Here is a 23963-nt window from a genome sequence, read left to right on the forward strand (position 1 = left end):
CTTGTTAATTTTTACCCCTGTTATTTTTTAGCCACTGTTAATTTTTACCCCTGTTATTTTTTACCCACTGTTAATTTTTACACCCTGTTATTTTTACCACCTATTAATTTTTAGCCTCTGTTATTTTTACAACCTGTTAATTTTTACCCCCTGTTATTTTTACCCCATGTTAATTTTTACCCCCTGTTATTTTTACCCCATGTCAATTTTTACCCCTGTTATTTTTTACCCACTGTTAATTTTTACCCCCTGTTATTTTTACCGCCTGTTAATTTTTACCCCCTGTTATTTTTACAACCTGTTAATTTTTACCCCCTGTTAATTTTACCCCTTGTTAATTTTTACCCCTGTTATTTTTTACCCACTGTTAATTTTTAACCCCTGTTATTTTTTACCGCCTGTTAATTTTTACCCCCTGTTATTTTTACCGCCTGTTAATTTTTACCCCTGTTATTTTTACAACCTGTCAATTTTTACCCCCTGTTATTTTTACCACCTTTTAATTTTTACCCCCTGTTATTTTTACCCCTTGTTAATTTTTACCCCTGTTATTTTTCACCCACTGTTAATTTTTAACACCTGTTATTTTTTACCCACTGTTAATTTTTACCCCCTGTTCTTTTTACCACCTGTTAATTTTTACCCCCTGTTATTTTTACCCCTTGTTAATTTTTACCCCTGTTATTTTTTACCCACTGTTAATTTTTAACCCCTGTTATTTTTTACCCTCTGTTATTTTCGCTCCTATTAATCTTTGTCCCCTGTTACTTTTACCCGTTAATTTTTACCCCCGGTTATTTTTCACTTGTTATTTTTACCCCTTATTCATTTTTACCCTTGTTATTTTGTACCCCCATCAATTTTCACCTCTATTATCTATAAAAAATGACTTGTTACATAAAGTACGTTTTGGATTTTGAAAAAGTTTCTTGTCTTGTACTTGCATGATTTGCAATGATCAATACGGTCTACTTCAGTTTAAATGCCCTGGGCATAATATCAGGGCATAATATTGTAATTAGCAGTATAATATTTATCATCATCACTATTTTTGTTGTATTGTAAGAGAAAATATTATAAACGTGAGTAAATTTCTCCTTAGAATATTTTTTCTTTTATGTTTTCTTAAGCAGATGCACAAATTAACGTTGATAAAAGTATTGGAATTGGATTATGAAATTTAGGCCAAGCGCTGAGACCTATGAGATCATTCAGAGCTGAAGATAATGTTAAAACGAGAGGGTGGAAATTAACACGGAAGAAAGAGAATATGAATGGAGGTACAGTAAAAGGAATGAAATGGGTTGCAGTTAGGGGCCGAAGGGACGCTGCAAAAGAATCTTAAGTAATGCCTACAGTGCGCCGTGAAATGGGCGTCAATAATTCACAATTTTCAGACATGGAAGGAACTACTGAAGTAATAAGAAAGATGGAAATAAGAGAGACTAAGCGATAAACACGGGACAAATGGTAAAGAAACCTAAGTAATTATTTTCATAGGAAACTGTCTTCCTAGAATTCAGCTAAGGAATCGTCCTCCTGATTTAGTTGGGATTTGTGGAAAATCAAGAACATTATAATGCCTGAAGTTTAATAAAAAAAAAAAAGTTTTCTTGTTCAAAGAACAAAAAAAATCTAAAAAAATTCTACTAAATTACATCAAGAAAATTCAATCTAAATACGTCACTCCATTCACAAGATCAACGGAGAAGCAAGAATTCAACTTTTGAAAAGCTCTTCCTACAAATCAACTATTCACCCCTATTCTTGCGATGAAGAACGAAGTAGGAAATAAATTCAAAATTAGCTCCCTAGAAACCGACTGCGCGCATGCGTCCTCAGAACCAGAATGGAAATAGAAACGGGATCAATTAAGGAAAGTTTATTCCAAGTCAGTGACCGGGTGTACGTAGGCTGTCGAGATGCTGGTTTTAAGCGGTCACTCCATAAACAGTTGCGGGCACACTACACTATTCGCGTGTGGTGCAGAGCTTTTAACTTGATACAGTTTTACTTTACAGCCTTTCTCTTTCATACTGTTTATTACATTATTCGCACGAATACTGAATTCCTTTTTTCTTTACAATCATAAATGTCTTTAACTCTACTTTATTTGATAGTACATCAGACTGTTTAGTACAATTCTTGACCATTATCCTTTTCTGCAACACGAACCCAAAAAAGGTAGACATGAGTTCGTACTGAATGCTGATCGAGATGCCATCTTCTTCTCTAAACTCTCTGCGAGGATTTAAGGGATCAAAACGGGCTGGTTAAGACGGAAGAAGATGAAGATACCAAAGACTAACTTGGAGATGAAAAGATGAAAAAAAAATGGGAAAAAAATGGAAGGTTAAATGACTAAGAATAGAACAGAACGGAAATGACTGACGAAGAAGCATAATATTGAGGTTAGCGGTAAACGATAACAATTACGATGTAAAAAGGAAGGTTGCAATGTAAAAGAATGATTAAGGAAAAGATTAAATTAGAAGCTACAACAGTTAAAACACGAAAAGAAGGATTTGCTAGCTGAAGGATTGTCTCCTCATAAACGCAAGCAACAAAACGGCTAGGTGAAGGTCTCACCTCTTCATGAACAAAAGGTTTAGGGATAAGAGGAAGCATAATTTCCCCACCAAACACCCCTATCCAACCCACCCACGGCCTCACCAACCAGCGCCCAAGAGTCCATCCCCACCAGTGGTGCAATAGGCAGAAACCTAGGTATTCCTTGGGAGTGGAAACAATAATTCAGTTGTTCATTTCTTCAAGCGAATACGGATGGGAAGGGGAAACTTAATTAATTCATCTAGCTGAATACACAGAGTGGCCATTATTGAACCAAAATTAGTTAGGGGAAAGTATTGATGCCATACAAGTTTTCATACGTGTGCGAGTGAGTGTTTTTCACTTATAATCCGGAAAAAATGTCTTCAACCTTATATTCTTAATTTGTATCTTCAAATTGCGATAAAATACCACACGAAAGAAAACTGTATCCGTCACCAAATCCAGCATAACAATCGATAAACAGAACAAAACCCAAATATTTAAATAAATACAAATTCCACTTGCATGAATGAAACCGCAGGCCACTTAGCGAACACAAGTCCAGACCGATATAGTTGCACGAACATAGCCAAAGTAAACCTCACAATGTTGACGTCATCCTTAGGTATCGTAGACCTAGACCCACAAACAAGGATTATAAACAAACGGTCTCAGACATGGAGTATGCAAACAAGCGTGGTAGACCATATAAATCCAAGAAAATACTTTTAAAAAAGAACATCATAACATTCCTTCCATACTTAAGTAAAGAGCGCTTAAACAGTATGATAACGTATCATCACTCGGGTTCTCCTTCCATGAGATATGGAGTCAGATCAATTTAATTAGACCAATTTAAGTAGGTTGGCCAACGGGCTCATGAGCCTATTGCGCACGTATGCAAAAAGATTGGTGTAATGCCGTGAAAGCTACTTGCATAGAAGACTTCCCTGCTTAAGCTGTCACTAGGCGCATGCGTCTATATAACCAAAGTCTGGTTATTTCTTTGGAACCACCCTTATTATTATTATTATTATTATTATTATTATTATTATTATTATTATTATTATTATTATTATTATTTCATTAGGAAGAAGCAACAGAAGGTAATGGGAAATACAGAAAGATGAGATCACTTATGAACACAGAAAAAGCAAATTAACAAATTAATAAATAAGTAGATAAAATTGTAAGTAAATTACTAAAATACAAGGAGAATTGTATTAGGGTAGTAACGCATTGCATCTTGGCTCTCTCTCTCTCTCTCTCTCTCTCTCTCTCTCTCTCTCTCTCCTATATTATCTCCACATACCGTTCCCATCCAATGTGCTCGCTTCTTCTACAACCGGGAAACACCAATGTTTCTTCGCCATAAACATAATAATCTCCCCTCACCCCCCCCCCTCGGGTCTGGGTACATACCGAGACCGCCCACGGCCCAGCAGAGTTCTCTTCCTCGGTCCTCGGTCCGAGACCGCCCGAGGTATTGCATTCCTCGGTTCGTTCATTATATGTCCTTGCCTTGACCTGTCCCCAGCTTTTAGTATTGATAATTATTATTTTCAACTTTTGGGTTTCAAAGCATGTATATATATTATAATCAACACACAATCACGTGTGGAACAGAAATAAATTTCTGACTCACATCAGGATCGTACCCAGGTCTTTCGATCGAAAGACAAGACCGCTGCCAACCAAGCCACACAAGTCATAAAAGAAGTTGGAACCTAAGTACCATTGTACCTAAGGCTTTACTTGGACAGGCTAACTGCCTTGTATACCAGAGTGTTTTTTTTTTTTTTGCTTGTGTGGCTTGGTTGGCAGTGGTCTTGTCTTTCAATTGAATGACCTGTGTTCGATCCTGATGTGAGTCAGAAATTTACATACATATATATATATATATATATATATATATATATATATATATATATATATATATATATATATATGTATGTATGTATATGTGTGTGTGTGTGTGTGTGTCTGTATGTATGTATGAACACACACACACACACACACACACACACACACATATATATATATATATATATATATATATATATATATATATATATATATATATATATATATATATATATATATATATATATTTTAATAATACATCGTATAAATCACGCCTCAAAGCTATAATTTTTCATAAGTAGTCGTCATGCATTCATGTAAAAGTTTCAAAATTGGTCTTTCCATACTTTCCAGATAAATGTGCTGGTTCAAGGTGCAACTCGAGAACATCCAACTTTTATTTTTAATTTTTGGCAAGCGATCTTCACCAGATATTTCCATATTTAACGATTATTTCGCGAAATACGTTACGTCATGACATACCCGCTGTTGTCTGCGTCTCAGTACCGACCTTGGAAATAACGTAATATGTTTTTCTGTAAAAATGACTGACAATCCCCGGAGGACCCAACCACCACACTACGGAACCCCGCAACATATCCTTGGAAACAATAAGTACTGGACTCCAGCCAGAAGGTTTCTGTGAATTTTCTTCTTCTTCTTCTTCTTCTTCTTCTTCTTCTTCTTCTTCTTCTTCTTCTTCTTCTTCTTCTTCTTCTTCTCCTTGACCTCTGAGTGGCTGGAATTTAGGAATCTTTCGGTCGTGAGGTGGCTCTCTGGATCGGGTGGTTGAGGGTGAGGGTGGGGGGGGGCGATTTATGGTAGAAGGGGAGGGAAGGGCTGCCCAAGGGAGATAAATTATATTATGCTAAGGTTCCGCTTTCCTGGTCGACAGTAAATTTTTCTTTGATGTGATCACGGTTATCTAATAATGTGGACAAAAAAAAAAATTGATTAAGATGAAAAACAAAACTTGATTATTATTCTTATTATTATTATTATTATTATTATTATTATTATTATTATTATTATTATTATTATTATTATTATTATTGGTAGAGGAGGCTGATAGGAAACAGCCACCCCATATAGAAATGGGCAAAGCTGGAGACAAAGAGGAATATTATTATTATTTATTATTATTATTATTATTATTATTATTATTATTATTATTATTATTATTATTATTATTATTATTATTCAGAAGATAAACCTTTACTCATATGGAACGATCCCACAGGGGCCATTGACTTGGAATTAAAGATTCCAAAGTCAGCGACTCTGAAATTAAAAGGTCCAGTCTATTTGAACAAAAAAAGATGAAGCCGGAATTGAACAACAACTCGTCTGGTATTCAACTAGCTATCGTGTAATTTCATAGTAGGTACTCAATTAGGTCGTTAAATATTTTACTTTGTGAGTGGTAGTTTGTTTACATTTCACCTTAATTTTATTTTCATATTTTTATGTTTGTGTTTTTAATTTTTCCCTATTTTACGTCTCACCCTTTTAGTTTGTATTTACTTGTTCATTTTATATATTTCGTTAGTATTTTTGCTGAAGATTTATTATGACAATTCATTTTATTGTAATTTTATTGATTCTCATCCTTGTCGGTTTTTTCAGCCTGATGATGAGGTTTTATACCTCGAAAGCTCGTACAATAAAGAATGTTCTTCCTGGTCTTGGCAATATTATTTATCATTAAGCGAAGATTTCCAAGTAGCCGCCCAATTACCGAGACTATTTTGAGACGTTATGGCCGCTCGAGGTTACAGCTGTTTAGACGGACTGAGAAGGTTCGTTATAGATCCATGAAGATTGAGGAAGACATACGATTTCTGAATACTTGCAAGGATTACCGTGTTATTGCTAATTTCATTAAATTTAAGGTTTATTCCAGGGATTTCCACAACACGAAAACTTATCTCTCATGGCAGTTTAAACTTTTAGACTTTGAGGTTAAAGCACAAAAACGAAAGAAAGAGGTAGTTTTAACAGATTTGTCTTCACTAGATAGGGATTTAAAGAACAACCTTTCTTTTTTGGATTTTAAGTGTTTGTCGTCGATTTTGGATTCCAACGTTGAGAAAAAATTGGCTGATGTTAGGCTTACACACAGTAGAAAGTTAAGAAATCTCGGTGTTGACGTTAATAAGAAAATAGATAGTAGTAAAGTTATTTTTAATTTTTCTAACAGAAATTTAACAACAGATGAAAAGATGATCCCCATGAAATTCAATTTCTTTAAGTATTTTTTAAGTTTTGAAAAACTATGTTCAACTTTGAGAGGCTGTGACATTTTTGGCAGTGAAACCCTTACTTCACTTTTTAGCAAAATTTCCGTAATTGCAAACGATACCTTCAAAAATTTTAATCGAAAAAAGGAGGGTGACAATCAGTTAAATAAAGACAGAATCAATATTTTACGCAACCTTAAGAACGATAATAATAGAGTTATTACCAAGCCAGATAAAGGTAGGGGTGTTGTATTAATGAATAGGTCTGATTATTTAGATAAAATTAATGAAATACTCTCTGACAATACAAAATTTAGGATTTTAACTGTAGATATTGCGAGTCACATTTTGAAATTAGAAGACAAACTAAATAGGTTGCTTAGAGGTCTGAGAGATAAGATTGGGGAAGCTACATATAGCTCTTTATTTGCTTCAGGGTCAAAGCCTGGTTATTTGTACGGTCTACCTAAGGTACATAAAATAGGAAACCCTTTAAGACCTATTATTTCCTCAATTGGTACTTTTAGTTATAACCTCTCTAAGTTTCGAGTTCCAGTTTTAAACCCTCTAACTTTAAGTGAATTTAACATCTCTAATTCTTCCAAATTTGTTAAAGAATTATGCTCTTTCAATTTTAACCAAGATGTTGTAATGGCTAGTTTCGATGTAACCTCTCTTTTCACCAATATCCCATTAAAAGAAACAACCGACATTATTCTTAATAATATATGTGAAAACCATTTATCAGTGTTTGACTTAATAAAATAGACTTGCAAAAATTATTACATTTAGCAAATGCTGATGGCATTTTACTTTTGATGGTAAATTATATAATCAAATAGATGGAGTAGCTATGGGAAATTCCTTGGACCTGTATATGCAGATTGCTTCATGGGTTATTGTGAAAGGATTTGGATGTCTGAATGCCCTAGTGCTTTCAAACCTTTGTATTACTGTAGGTATGTAGATGATACTTTCCTTGTGTTTAAGGAATTATCACATGTTGATTTGTTTTTGAATATTTTAATTCTCGTCACCCTAACATTTCTTTTACTTGTGAGACGGAACAGGATAATAAGTTGTCATTTTTAGATGTACAGGTATACAGAAATAGTGGCAAATTTGAGACCTCTGTTTATAGGAAAAGTACTTTTACTGGCTTGGGATTGAATTACCTCAGTTTTTCGCCAAAGTTGTATAAGATGAACTCAATACGCACCTTGATAAATAGAGCCTACAATGTTTGTTGTGATTTTAATTTATTTCATCAAGATATGGGTTTCCTCCAGAATTATTTTTCTGAAAACTCATATCCCATTTTTGTATTTTACAAAGTTCTGAAAAATTTTTTAAATGAAAAGTTTTGTCCCAGACCGGTGTACAGTACTGCTAGTAAAGATGTAAAGTACATTAAACTGCCTTACCTTGGTCATGGTAGCTATATGGTCCGAAAAAAGTTACAAGATATACTTAAGCATTATTTCCCTCAAATTAGTTTCAGGTTTGTTTTCTGTAATCCTTTTACAATAAGATCACTTTTGAGAGAGAAGCCTACTCTGCCTGTGGACCTTAATTCCGGTGTTGTTTACTTGTTCACTTGTACGCAGTGTGGTCTGCGATACGTGGGATCCAGTTCCCGCTGGCTCAGACACAGAATTTTGGGACACAGAGGTCTTTCTATTAGGACTAGGTTTCCCCTTTCCAAACCACCCTTTTCTGCCATTAGAGAACACAGTTTACCACAGGACCATCCTTTCACTGACCTGGATTTTCGGGTACTGTCTTTTTTTGTTCAAATAGACTGGACATTTTAATTTCAGAGTCGCTGACTATTAAAAGATGAAGCCGGAATTGAACAACAACTCGTCTGGTATTCAACTAGCTATCGTGTAATTTCATAGTAGGTACTCAATTAGGTCGTTAAATATTTTACTTTGTGAGTGGTAGTTTGTTTACATTTCACCTTAGTTTTATTTTCATATTTTTATGTTTGTGTTTTTAATTTTTCCTTATGTTACGTCTCACCCTTTTAGTTTGTATTTACTTGTTCATTTTATATATTTCGTTAGTATTTTTGCTGAAGATTTATTATGACAATTCATTTTATTGTAATTTTATTGATTCGCATCCTTGTCGGTTTTTTCAGCCTGATGATGAGGTTTTATACCTCTAAAGCTCGTACAATAAAGAATGTTCTTCCTGGTCTTGGCAATATTATTTATCATTAAGCTAAGATTTCCAAGTAGCCGCCCAATCACTGAGACTATATATATATATATATATATATATATATATATATATATATATATATATATATATATATATATATATATAGTTTCATTTGTTTTCTGTAATCCTTTTACAATAAGATCACTTTTGATATCTGCCTGTGGACCTGAGTCAGAATATTTCTGTTCCAACGGTTGTGTGTTGATGATTTCTATTTTTCCCGATTATAATTATTATCACTTTTGTACGAAAAACTCACCTGTGGTAATATGTGATATATATATATATATATATATATATATATATATATATATATATATATATATATATATATATATATATATATATATATATATATTAAGAATATAAGGTTGAAGGCATTTTTTCCCGATTATAAGTGAAAAACTCACTCGCACACATCAAAATTTGTATACCATTAATACTTTCCCCTAACTAATTTTGGTGCAGAAATGGCGACTCTATGTGTTAAGCCAGATGAATGAATTAAGTTTGCCCTTTCCATCCGCATTCGCTTGAAGAAATGAACAACTGAATTATTGTGTTTCCACTCCCAAGGGATTCCTAGGTTTCTGCCTATTGCACCACGGGTGGGGATGGTGGCTTGGGCGCTGGTGGGTGGAGCCTTGGGTTGTGGGAGACCGGGTGAATATGCTTCCTTTTATCCCTGAACCATTTGTTCATTCTGTTGCTTGCTTTTATAAGGAGACAATGTTTTAACTCTTGTAGCTCCTAATTTGATCTTTTCCTTAATCATTCTTTTACACTGCAACCTTCCCTTTTACATCGTAAGTCTTGCCGTTTACCGCTAACCTTAACATTATGCTTCTTCGTCAGTCATTTCCGTTCTGTTCTCTTCTTAGTCATTTAACTTTCCATTTTGTCTTTTCCTCTTTTCATCTCCAAGTTACTCTTTGGTATCTTCATCTTCTTCCGTCTTAACCAGCCTGTTTTGATCCCTTAAATCCTCGCAGAGAGTTTAGAAAAGAAGATGGCATCTCGATCAGCATTCAGTATGAACTCATCTCTGACTTTTTGGTGTTCTTGTTGCAGAAAAGGATAATGGTCAAGGATTAAATCAAACAGTCTAATGTACTATTAAATAAAGTAAAGCTAAAGACATTTATAATTGTAAAAAAAACAAGGGAATTCAATAATAATGCAATAAACAGTACGAAAGACAAAGGGTATAAAGTATAACTGTATCAATCTAAAAACTCTGCACCTCACGCGAACAGTGTAGTGTTCCCGCAACTACGTACAGCCGGTCACTACTGACTTGGGATAAATTTCCCTTAATTTAGTAGAATTATTTCTTAGATTTCTTTTGTGTCTTTGAACACTAAAACTTTTTCTTTTTTATTAAACTTCAGCAATTACAAGGTTCTTGATTTTCCTCAATTCCCCAGTAAATCAGTTGGACGATTACTCAGTTGAACTGGAAGACAGTTTCCTATAATGATAATTTCATAGGTTTCTTTACCATTTGTCTCGTGTTTATCGCTTTGTCTCTCTTATTACCTCAGTAGTTCCTTCCATGTCTGAAAATTGTGAATTACTGACGACCATTTCATGGCGCACTGTAGGCATTACTTAAGGTTCTCTTGCAGCGTCCCTTTGTCCCCTAACTGCAACCCCTTTCACTCGTTTTACTGTAACCTCCGTTCATATTCTCTTTCTTCCATCTCAATTTCCACCCTCTCGTTTTAACATTATTTGGCTTAATTTCATATTCCAATTTCAATAAATTTATCAACGTTAATTTGTGCACCTGCTTAAGAAAACGAAAAAAGAAAACAATTCTCAAGAGAAACTTACTCACGTTTATAATATTAATTTTCTTTTACAATATAACAAAAATAATGATGATAAATATTATAATGCTGGTTACAATATTATGCCCTGATATTATGCCAAGGGCATTTGAACCTAAGTAGACTGTATTGATCATTGCATATCATGCAAGTACAATAAAAGACACTTACAAAATGCATAAGGTAATCTATATCAAATTATTTTTTTCATTACAGATATTACATCGAATTATGTTTGGCGCTTAAATTCCAGTCATTATTATTATTATTATTAGTACACATTCCCAAAGAACAACTACTTCAATGACCTTCGTTACTGTGACGCCAGGAAAGCTGAAATCAATGAATCATTCGCAGAGTGGAAGGGTCACGAACCTGCATTGCAAGCTCCAACAGAAAAAGACAAAGAAGAATACTATGCGAGAAGTAAACAATGAAAGACGCTCAGATTCAGGGGACGGTCAAAGTAAGGAGAACTGGGAAGTGACCAATGAAAGACGCTCTAATTCCGAAGTTGGTCGTGTCCTGACGACGGTTTTTCCAAGATCTAGATCTTGGGTTTTTCGTGGGAGACGCAGAGAGGGCTCCTCCGGTCCAGACAGTCTTCGTCTGTGATGTAGAAGAAGTGGTCGAAAGAGAGGCTGGCGCAGTGGCCTGGGGCGGCCTCCTCTGGTCTCTGGTGGTAACGGCGGCAAACTCCCTCCGTTTCCGCTGCACCGCAGTCAGGACTGTACCTGTGCGAATAATTTATATTTATAAGGCATTAATTTGCTAGTTAAAATATAGAAAATGTACTTATACAGGCAAATTATACAGCAAAGACTACACACGTACTAGCAAATTTCAAAACTACTGATGTACTTCAGAACTTTTGCATGACGTTACATGGCTGTATCTTCACAGAGGGTTTGCTTTAATAAAACTATATGTACAGAAATTTCACTACGAAGACTGTATCTGCATACAGAATTGTACATCTGAGACGTTATATTACTTATAAAATCCCGTGTCAAAGAGACTTTATGCTAAGAGAAATCAAGAACTAAGATTATGCTTGAATGTGATTAAAGAAATGTCTAAGATTATGCTTGAATGTGATTAAAGAAATGTCTAAGACACAATACTACTTAAGGCGGAATATATATTTTACCAAGCTTAGCTGCAGTGAATTTAATGCAACAAATTGAGTTTACAGTTTATATTGCCCATTATGAACACAAAAGATCGCAACATGCTTACGTTGTAGCCCAAAATGGAGTTCCCATGACCATAGGGGAGCCATCAACCCACATCCAACCTTCGCTGGCATTTTGAAGCGCTCCCCCAATCCAGAAACTCTTGTCCAGCCCTGAAAATTAAGAAGAAGAAGAATATTTTGTATCATTTACCAGAGAAAATCAAGTTACAGGAGACTTTGTACTCAGTTATCATATAATTTTGAAGATTCACTGACACACAGAACCTCACCGTGTTTCTGCAAGTGTTGAACGATACCCGCGAACTGAGTGACACTCTTAGGGAAGGTCATGAGATCGCCGTCGAGGACGTTGCAAAAGGCGCGAGCCTCTGCCCAGCTCATCTGTGGGTTAGTAACATAGACAATTTTAGTAAATTTAACTTATCAGAACAAAACGTCAGATCGTTAAGCAAAGAATGCAACTGGCTTGCTTGGTCCTGTAGGAGGAGATAGGCCTAGAACCTAAGTGCATGAAGCAATGTATAAATAAGCGAGAGAGAGAGAGAGAGAGAGAGAGAGAGAGAGAGAGAGAGAGAGAGAGATACGTACACTGCCAATGAAGAAAATGGAGACGCATGTATCTCCCACAAGGGTATACATCAGGGGACACTTCTCGTGTGATATCGTGAAAGGAATAACCTGTCGGAACGCTTCCGCCAATTCTTGTGACATGTTCACATTCCCACCTGAGAAGAGAAAGAAGATGAAGATGAAAGGTCACTGAAACACTTGAAATGTTATTGTATCTGACCAATATTGACACTGAGTACTAGGGAATACTTTACCTGGTCTAAGGCTACTGAGGTCTTGAAGCCTTCCTCTCTTCGAGCATCTGAAGACATAAAAATCACTGAGGTTATAGGCCTATCCACCTTTGAATTGGAAATCGATATAGAAATTGTGCTTGCATGTGTATTAAAAAATGGCAACAGTAATTTATAAGGCACAGAATATAACTGACTATAATTTGAGCATCTGAAAAAGATACATGAAAAAAAAACAGTGCGGTATTAGGCCTATCCACCTTTGAATTGGTAACGGACACTGAAATGGTGCCCCTATGTTTTATTAAAACATGGCAATAGTAATTTATAAGATACAGAATATAAAAAATCATAATTACCAAGCATATCCGTCTGTCCAGGTCGCCTTCACAAGGTGGATTGGTCGCGGCACAGTATTTTGCTATTTCCACGCAAGATTCTTCGCCGTTTCTGATACACAGAGCAGATTTCACTGGGCAGCGCTCATTTCTCCAAACCTGTTTGGAAAATACTTTTGTTCACACACACACACACACACACACATATATATATATACTTCTGCCACTATGGCTCCATCGAGAATTACTGCTCATGGTGTGAGCTGAGACGTTAATATTCTTCAATTCCAAATACTAATTCTGTTCCGTTATGATCCAGAAAATTTTTAACATGACTTGGCTTTTTTATATGTATATATTTATATTTATTTATTCATATATATGCATGTATATATACGTACATATATATACATAGATCATACTCACGTCACAGAGCTCTTCATCTTCGTCGGATTCGTCGTCGCAATCGGAATGGTCATCGCAAATGTAGTCCTGGGCAATGCACCTCTTGTCTTTGGCACAGGCAATCTCGGTGCTGCTGCATTCCAAGGCGTCAGCTTCAAATTAGAAGAAGGATCGATGGGTTAAGATGGGTCTATTATTGTAGATAGCTAGGTCTAGAGAACTTTATCTAGGTCTAAAGATCTTTACCTTGGCCTAGAGACCTTTACCTACCTTTACCTAAGTCTAGAGACCTTTGCCTAAGTCTAGAAACCTGTACCTGGGTGTACCTAGGTCTAAAGAACTTTTCCAAGGTCTAGAGACATTGACCTAGGTCTAAGGACCTTGACCTAGGTCTAGAGACCTTTTCCAAGGTCTAGAGACCTTTACCTAGGTCTAAAGACCTTTTCCAAGGTCAAGAGATCTTTACCTTGGTCTACAGACCTCCTTTACCTAGGTCTAAAGACCTTTTACATGGTCTAGAGACTACCTTTACCTAAGTCTAAAGAACTTTCCAATGTCTAGAGACCTTGACCTAGGTCTAAAGACCTTTACCTAGGTCTAGAGACCTCCTTTACCTAGGTCTAAAGACCTTTTCCAAGGTCTAGAGACCTTTACCTGGGTCTAGAGGCCTTTACCTAGGTTTAGAGGCCTTTACCTAGGTTTAGAGGCCTTTACCTAGGTCTAGAGGCCTTCACCTAGGTTTATAGACCTTTACCTAGGTCTAGAGGCCTTTACCTAGGTTTAGAGACCTTTAACTAGGTCTAGAGGCCGTTACCTAGGTTTAGAGACCTTTACCTAGGTCTAGAGGCCTTTACTTAGGTTTAGGGACCTTTACCTATGTCTAGAGGCCTTTACCTAGGTTTAGAGACCCTTACCTAGGTCCAGAGGCCTTTACCTAGGTTTAGAGACCTTTACCTAGGTCAAGAGACCTTGATAAATAGGGAAAATGCGGGAGGGAAGCCACCAATTATCAGACTTACTTGGGACAGGGTTGTTATTATATAAATGAATGTATCTAACAGACGTGAAAAAACAATTTGCAAAGGAAAATTCAACTGAATAGACTACCCATATGAGAGAGAGAGAGAGAGAGAGAGAGAGAGAGAGAGAGAGAGAGAGAGAGAGAGAGAGACTTGCATGGATATTCATTCTGTTAGTACAAGACAGAACATAATACTATTTGAAGTTTGCTTTAAATGGAACGTGAGATACAATTACAATAACAAAGAAAAATTAAGAATGAAAATAAAAGTAAATTGAGGAGTTGATTATAATTTTTAATCGCTTACAGTGGACAATGATCTCTCCCATACAGCGATGTTCCTTTGGATTTAAATAAATATTAGAATGTTTGATGAAAGTATTGAAGATTTATTTAAACGTATTAGAACATTTGTCAGTATATTTGGTTTTATGTGATTATATGGACAGAAGTGAGATAATGTAAGCAAATGTTTCCAAGCAAGCTACTATGAAAGAAAGAAACTGATAAATTATATAAGTAATTTCTAAAAAGAAAACCACATTCCTATGGGAACCTATTATTAAGTGTGTTTATTATTATAAGTGGCTTATTTGTACGTGCTAAGGCTATATATTCATGTATCTGTTAAAAGCAGTCCATAACCTTCTTAATAATAATAATAATAATAATAATAATAATAATAATAATAATAATAATAATAATAATAATAATAATAATAAAATAGGCTTACCAGATAGGCCTACGTAAACGAACAGCAGAAGCGCAAGCACCCACATATCTGAATGCACTCCGTCAGCGTAATCGATCTATTCTGAAATCAGCGTTCAGTAGATATTCAGTCAGAATGTGTTGATACACAGCAAGTATTGCAATGAAGTACTCCGTCAATCCTGGTTGATTTCAACTGCGAACTGCTGTTGCAATGAAAAGCTAATTATGTGATTATGTAATGCGCTATGAAATGTAAAATTCAAGAGATTCAATAGATTTTGTATTTACTTGTAATAAGAATAGGAGAAAGTGCCTTTTAAAAGTTGTATAGATAACATAACAAAGTTTTTTAAAATTACCCCAATCCTGCATACACTCTGGCTCCAAGGGTATATTCTGAAATTAAATGAATAGAAAGTGGAAGACACAATCATTATCTATTGGCTGACTTGTGAACTTTTGCGACAGGCGATTTCATAACTTAGATACAGTGCCTGTAAGGTATAGCATAGTTTCGTCCTATTTCCATCATTTCCGCACATTTACTGAAGTCTTTCACAAGCTTTCAAAAGATTCAGTCTTACCCTGAAAAAAATCCGGTTTATGTTAAGATACTGTTAATTCTTTTCATCAAGGTCCAAAGAAAAGGTTGCCTATTCGTTCCTCTTTGGAATGTTATTCATGTTAAATAACTTCTACCTGTTTGTCTCCTTCATCTAAACTGATTGAATCTCTCTCTCTCTCTCTCTCTCTCTCTCTCTCTCTAGTAGGTACTACTTCGGCCTAGTAGTAGCTGTGCGCCCTTTTCCCACAATTACCGGCGGAAATCGGCAATCATCGGAAATTCGGAATACGCTGTTCGGTTGTGAATGTTGTTGTGCTCCTACTATCATGTTCTGGTATTCTCTTCCATTATCTTATAAACATCGCATAGTCTTTCTTAGACCGTGGTCTATCGCTTCCTCCTTGTTCTTCTAAGGCGTGGTAGGCAGATAGACAAGAAAAGACTTCTCAGAATGGATCTCGGATATCCTTCAAGAATACATGAGCAATCTCCTCTTGGAGGATATCAATAGGAAATTCCAGCCCTTTCATTGTGTTTGGCGTTAAATACCGCATTCAAGGTCATCCTTTCATGTCTCCAGACATTCGGATCCTGATCGAAACTCTTAGAAAAACTACAATTACGCCTTTCCCTGAAATTCATCCTTTAATTTAATTTTTTTTAAATATAGTATTCACTAATCTCGAAACACAGTCCTTGGTTTAAATATAACTTTCTTTTACAAGAAAGTAGCGAATCACAGTTTCTTTTCTATGAAACTCCCAGAGCGAACGAATCTTTTAGGGTACGTTCCGTTGATTACGTTTTGGTGATGTTCGAACTCACGTATGCACTGACACGATATTTATTGTTTTCCTGTAAAACAACTGATATACCAGTTAAACTATTTTCGCATATGTGAGTCAACATAGATGGCGTAACCATCAAAATAAAATCTGACCACACAAGAATCAAGCCAAACACGGTTATGTAATTTGTACACAATGACCGGAACCAGCGATATCTACGGAAGATTGGCGTCGATATTCAACAACTTTCACAAGGAAACTTTGATTTTCACCAAAAGGATAGTGTGATGTTGCTAAACGTTAAGCCGTGAAGGCGTAAGGCTGAAACTATGACCACAATACGGAGATACTCACCAGGAAACGATGACCTCGCCGGTACTGGTAAGACTGTGTCTGACTCAATACCTTCTTGCATTCCGTTGTGTTGGGTTAGACCTGTAAGGGGCGTGCGGGGCTGCCACTCGTACTTTTCAGAAAACCCCAGATTCAGATGGAAAAAAAGACTGCTCTATAGATATATATATATATATATATATATATATATATATATATATATATATATATATATATATATATATATATATATATACTAGTACCAGGTAATTACATTAGACATACCTGGGATATAAATAATCTGAAGAACCTTAGGCTTCCAGTGACTAAGGGAATGGATGGAAAAGGCTCACGTTTGTGTTTCTAGATCCGGATCGCTCTCAGATTCAGATACTTCTTGTAGGGTCACTTTAGTTGAATCTTGTAGATCTTTCAGACGTTTTTGACACCCTTTATGACAAACACCATCCATTACATATTTTACAAGTTCTGATGCAGGTTCCCAAGTGTCACTATTGTTTAAGATCTCGTATTTACAGAATCTGAAAGTTTGAATTTTCCATTTGGTAACAATGTGAGACAATACCCGCCGTCCAGACGGACACTTGTGTTGGTGTAAATGGCCTTAATACCTGTCTGAGACATGTATTAAACAGAGACGAACCAATGAATCCCTTGGGGTAAATACCAAATATAACGTCACTGCAACGTCTTTGTTGATATTATGTACTTACGGACCATAGATACATATTTACAAAAATATCTTACTTCAATCTAAGGGGGGTGGAGGGATGATGGGAAAAAAATGACCTTAATGTGCGACTCTTTAGATGGATTTGTGTCACATTTCCAACTATGGATTGTTTACTATATTCCTGTATTTTTACTTCAGAACAACGAGGAATCTTTCCTTAAGCTATAGGAAACTCCTATATATCAAGGTAACCACTCAGTTTCCTAGCTGTTTGATCATTTTTGTTGTTTTATTTGGGATCAAGATTAATTACTATTAATACTAGATTTTGCCGCATTTTCAAGCAGGAATTCAGTTCTCTATTTGAAGTTTCGTTTAAATTGTAATATGTGACCACATTCATTTTTAGGAATATCAAAGCAGTTTATTTGTCATTGCATCTTCAGTGGGCTGAAAATTTCGTCTTTTATTAATTATCAGTTCTGTAAGCCTCATACAATTGAAGGTGCTTCAGTCTTTTTTTAAGTCACTAACTTATATATATAGTTTCGTTGTACTTTTCTGTAGAATAGGTACGTTAATTCAACGCAACGTTTAGTTTACCATACGCTATACAGTAACGTATAGTAATAATATAGTCTATTATAGAGCTGTTATGGTGTCCCAGTTCAAGTTCTAAGGGCCAGTGCTTCCCAGACAAATTCAATTCTAGACCTCATTATATTCCAGATTTATTACTATCGCCAACCAATTTTCGTTTCCAGTTTGGTTTGTCTGTAGGTAACCTGGCAGGATTGCACACAAATTATCTGGTCCCTTTTTTTTTAATTAAAACTTTATCTAAAGGTGGACCTCTGCATCGTCAATAGGTGATTGAAGTTCGAGATAGAACTGTTGGAGAGGAGAATCTCTCTCTCTCTCTCTCTTGGTTAAGTATACCTTAGTTTTACCAGGCCACTGAGCTGGTTAACAGCTCTCCTAGGCCTGGCCCGAAGGATTAGACTTATTTTACGTGGCTAAGAACCAATTGGTTACTTAGCAACGGGACCTACAGCTTACTGTGGAATCCGAACCACATTATAGCGAGAAATGAATTTCTATCACCAGAAATAAATTCCCCTAACTCTTCATCAGCCGGCCGGGGGAACTGAACTCCGGTCCATCGAGTATATGCCTCAGATACCCTCAGTTTTTGACTGGGAGTTTTTAGTCTCTGGGATAAAGCCCTTGCTTTATAGTTTCCTCAAGGAAATAGCTATTCTGTACTGTCTTCTTCATCTCTTCTTAGGTTACGTAAATCATAATTTCATTTACTTCTGAAATCAGTGTGGTCTTGGGGATTGGGTGGGGGTTTGTAAAGGCAAAGATGGGAGGGGGTTGGCATAGGTGAAGGAAGTACTGTGATCGGGGAGAGAGAATCCATGTCTTTTGGTAGAGCTAGGCTGTGGTTGTTGGGACGTACCAGTCTGTTGTTTCATATGTTGTTCTTTTAGGGTTTGAAGTTTGTTTTGGAATTAGTGCCCTGTACTGAAGTCTAATAAGGTGAGTTTTTGGTTATGCATTTTTCGTGTTATTTTGAACTACAAGCTATCCAGGCAGCTATGGTTAAGAAGACAATTAAAATTTCAACAGATATGATTAAGCCTTGTAAGAGCGAGGTATATGTAATTGCATGGTTAAAAAAAGGTAAAATTGCTCGCTGGGCTTCAGAAAGTGAATAATGTAACTGCTTTTATTCCATTTTTTATTTTTATTTTTTTGTTAGGTGATGCATTGGCCTTGCATTTGGAAATGAAAGAAGATGACCCAGGTGATAGTGACAAGATTGAAAGCTCTATCAGATGGAGCTTTTGTAGCATTTGGGAAATTAACCGATATTTCTAAGCAACAGCTCTGCACGGACCATTACCTGGGAAATAGATTTTTCCGATACTTTTAGTGTTGCCAATGAAGGAGGCGGCATTGTTCATTGTAGGTCAATTATTATTAACCTCATATCTACCTAACATGGTTGGGGACCCAATGGGGATGCGAGGCTTTGGAAACGGGAGATAGACCGGACTGTCATGTTGTTGTTATGGAATGGTTCCGCGCATGCACAAGTCATCAGGGAGCCATATGTTTAAGAAGGGATTGGCTAAGGAAACCTATTTATAAAGGAACTGTACTAACCTAACTTATCCTAGCCTTACCTAACCTAGCAGGCCAAGTTACTTAGTCGGGAGGCTCCACCTCCTGGAACCCCCAGTGGAGGAAACTCCACTTTTTACCAAAAGCTCCCCCCATGACATTGCACATAGGCGATAGCATTCTAGGACGGCCAGCATACAACTTCTGAGGTTAATTACAGTTGGCCGACAAAAAATAACAGTAAATTCTCGATAAGCAACCAAAATACTATAGCAAAAATTAATTTCCAAAGTAGTACCCCATGCAGAGCTCAGTTACTGCTTAGTTCTACCAGTTAACTAGGCTAATTCAATGTGGCCCGGGGAGCAGGTAGATGTTTTTGCAAATGAATAAGGTTGGCAGGGTTAGCTGGGTTTAAGGGGGATGAGTTGAAACGCATAGACAGGTTATCATTTGTGAATGGTATGCCTAGTCAAGTCAGTGCATCATTGCAGCAGCTACCAGGAATACAAGGAATGGCAATGAGTGAAATTATTAGTAGAGTGAGAATACTGACTTCTAATACATTCAGTGACGTTGCTACTGCGAGTACATCTAGGCCCAAGTCTGCTGAGAGTAAAGCAATGGTTGGGTGGGGGGGGAGCAAATGGGTTCAGTAGGCAAAGTTTTGGTGAATTCAGGGGTCAGTGTTATGGGTGTGGAGGCCCACATTTGCTGCGTTATTGTAAGGACCAAAAACCAGTTATGTGCATTTGATGTAATAAGGTGGGTCATATTTCAACTCAATGTGATTCGGGAAATGAGAAAAGGGGGACTGGTGCACCAACAGCTTCACCCTCAGGAGGTGTAAGGGCCCCCCATTCGTGATTACCATTTGTTAAATTGGAGGTGAATGTGTATTCTGTGGTAGGCTTGGTGGACACTAGTTGTTCAACTACAGTTCTTGGTTCACATTTAGTGGATAAAGTTAGTGGAGGAAGGGTCTTAACTGCCTTTGATGGGAGAGAGGTCTGGTGTAAAGGTGAAACTTATGTAAAATTGAATATTGATGATATGGAAATTACTATAATTACTTTGGTGGCTGAGAAAGTAATTGACAATGTTGATTTAATTTTGGGTGTGAATGCAATGAAGGGGTTTGGAGGTTTTGCATTGGCTAAGGGCAAAGTTATGGTTGGTAGGGCCAGATGTTCAGTGGTAAGTGGTAACTCAGAGTATGGTGTTATGGCTAACACATGTGGTAACTCCAGTGTTACTACAATTGAAGATAAAGATTTTGTGACAAGATTTGATGGGAGTCAATGGACAGTAGAGTGGTTTGTCAAAGAGGGAAATAGGGTAGAGTTGACGAATGAGATTAGTTGTTATGATAAAGGATGAGATGAATGGAAGAGAAGGGAGTTTGAGAAGGAAGTAGATAGATGGGTTGAAGAGTGTATTTTGTTCCCTGGGACAAGCAGATTGAGGATGGGGTCATACCCTTAATGGCTGTTGAGCAACCAACTAAAAATAAAGTTGGACCAGTGCTGGACTAATAGAGATATTAACAGGTTTGTTGAGTGCCATACTGGGGATGATGCTATTGATGTGTGTGGTGAGACCTTAAGGGAATGGTGCAGAATGCAAGGCACAGTAAACCCCCCGTATTCGCGGGGGATGCGTACCGCACCCCCGCAAATAACTAAAATCTGCGAATACTTAAAACCCCTCTTAAAACACTTAGAACTGCCTATTTTGATAGTTTAAACACAAAAAACCCACTAAAAATGCTTTTACCCCAAGTATTTTAATAGTTTTATCATAAAAAGTGCATTTAGTCATGAAAATGATACGAAAATATAGTAATTAGTATTTTTCAGTGAAAAATACCGTGAATGGGCGAATTTTCTGCGAATAATGGGTAGATATGTTCCACAGAGAAATCTACGAATAGTGAGGCCGCGAATACGGGGCGGTTTACTTTAACGTAGCTATTGTAGATTTGAAGTCGGCTTATCTGCAAATTAGAGTGGCCAAGAAGCTGTGGTGTCATCAACTCGTAAATTACAAAGGGTGGACTTACTGTTTAACAAGGTTGGGATTTTGGTTGAATTCTGCTCCTCAAATTGTGGGATAAATTTTAAAAACTGTTTTGAGAAGGAGTAAGTACATAAAAGTCTACAAGTTCTTACATCAATGACATTTTGGTTGACGAAAGTCAGGTGCTAGCTTCTGAGTTGGTCACTTACACTTACTTAAAACTGAATGGATTGATTGCTAAACCACCTGAGACTTTGGCTGGAAGTGCTGCTTTGGGTCTTAAGATAAGTGAGAAAGATGGTGTTCGGTATTTTGCAAGAGGTAATGCCATCCCAGAGGTTTCGAACAAGATACCAAGACGAAAGTTGTTCTCAATTTGTGGAAAATTGGTGGGCCAGTGCCCCATTGCCAATTGGCTACGAGTAGCTTGTGGCTATGCGAAGCGATGAGCAGGTGGTAGGTCATGGCACAGTAATGTAGACCCAGATGTTGTGTTGATGCTCAAAGAGGTTGTCCAGAAGGTAAATGAAGATCATCCAGTTCAAGGGCAGTGGCAAGTTTCTCGGTCTGAGGATGTGGTTTTTTGGTGCAATGTGAGTAGTTTCAGCGGTGGGAGTTGTGTTGGAGATAGGTGGTGTTGTGGTTGAGGATGCAGCTTTGTTGTGGAAGAAACATGATAGCAGTCATATTAATGTGGCCGAGTTGGAAGTTGTAGTAAAGGGCATCAATCTTGTCCTGCAGTGGGAACTAGAGAAACTGGAGAGTAAGACTGATTCTGCTGCTGTTCTTTGGTGGATGAAATCCGTTATCACAGAATTTGGTGGATGAAATCTGATATCACAGGATAAGAGGTGCGTACAAAGGGAGTAGGAGAGATGTTGATAAAGTGAAAATTGGTCATTGTGAGGAAGCTTATGGAAGAATTTGGATTAGAATTGAGGGTGAGACTAATAAGTACAGTGAAGAACAAGGCCTTGACCCAGGTTAAAAAGAACTGGCTTTTGGATGAACCAAAGAACCAGGTGACCAGTGAGATGTGTTGCCTGAACACTATTGATTTGAGAGAGAAGCACAACAGGCACCATCTCTTTTAAAAATGTAGGCTAATAAAAATCATCATAATAATGTACTTTTTAAGTGCAGAATGATGACCCTGTCTCTGTAATTTTGGTAATCGACCAAAGTTGGAAAACAGGAAGAATTTGATCACCAGAATATTTCCTATTATTCTGAGAGCAAAACAAGAACGCCCTGCAGAGTATTGCCAAAGGTCCAACATTATCAGTTTTTTTTCAATGCCAAGCTATGCTTCCACAGTAAAGAAGCAGTCTGTACTACCTAATCTCTAAATTCTCCAAACAGTAGTGTACTTAGTGATGAACTTATCAACAAAAACTGGAATGGTCTCTTTTTGTGAAAGCAGTACCATAAGATGAATACTGTAATCAGGAGGATGCAAGTACAACAAGGGCTTGAGTATCAAGCAGTCCTTGTGAGAAAGGAAGGCAAGGCAGCAGCCACCTCTGTTTTCATACAGAAAAACAAAAGCATCTGCCACCTGCAAGAAAAAACTAGCAAGGAGAACCAGTGACCCTTCCATCTATCTGGGTACTGTACTTCTTAAAGCAGCCGGAATGTTCCTCCATCCAGGCGTGTTGACTCACCAGTACTGCAAACCTAAATGTTTCAAAATAGGCAGGTTTGATGATGATCCAAGTATGGAGGGACATGAAACTACATCTCATTTTCCATTTACCCATACCTGCACACAAATATCTCATGTTACTAAGTACTGTACCATGTTTTTTAATTGTTAAAATATCAACCATAGGAATCAATAGATGTAACAATAAAAAATATTATTCATGTCACTCCTGCCAAGGATCAGAGTGGATAGAGAGTCTCACAGCTGGTCAGTAAATGGCACAGTTGAAACAAGAGCATTTGTGAGACCAAATGTTGAACCAGTGACAGTTATGAAATATAAATTACTATGTTTATAAAGGCAATCACTGTTGACAAGGCACTTTTTATATTAGACCTGGTCTGCCTAGTCTAGAATACCAAAAAGCCATTCATAAAACGACAGTTTCAACTTTGTGAGGTCTGGAATTTTCACCTACCACTTAGTATTTCCTCCTTTACTTCATCTTACAGCGGTTCTCATTTTGTATGTTTGCATGCAGTCATATTACAAAAACAGCACTTTTCTGTTACAAAACCGAAGCATGAAAACTG

The 23963-nt window shown here is 36.8% G+C and overlaps 1 protein-coding gene across 1 annotated transcript; it reads right to left on the bottom strand.

Annotated features, from left to right (window-relative positions):
* Positions 1 to 10712: 10712 nt before the first annotated feature.
* Positions 10713 to 16984, bottom strand: LOC136830904 (uncharacterized). The gene is made up of 9 exons (XM_067090876.1): positions 16904 to 16984; positions 15216 to 15399; positions 13483 to 13613; positions 13078 to 13215; positions 12740 to 12818; positions 12504 to 12640; positions 12185 to 12296; positions 11957 to 12065; positions 10713 to 11451 (listed from the first exon to the last, which is right to left on the bottom strand). The coding sequence occupies exons 2-9, from the start codon at positions 15259 to 15261 to the stop codon at positions 11265 to 11267; spliced, it is 939 nt and encodes a 312-aa protein (XP_066946977.1). The 5' UTR covers positions 15262 to 15399; positions 16904 to 16984; the 3' UTR covers positions 10713 to 11264.
* Positions 16985 to 23963: the final 6979 nt, after the last annotated feature.

The sequence above is a fragment of the Macrobrachium rosenbergii genome, chromosome 47, assembly GCF_040412425.1.
Source record: "Macrobrachium rosenbergii isolate ZJJX-2024 chromosome 47, ASM4041242v1, whole genome shotgun sequence".
NCBI classification, from domain to species: domain Eukaryota; kingdom Metazoa; phylum Arthropoda; class Malacostraca; order Decapoda; family Palaemonidae; genus Macrobrachium; species Macrobrachium rosenbergii.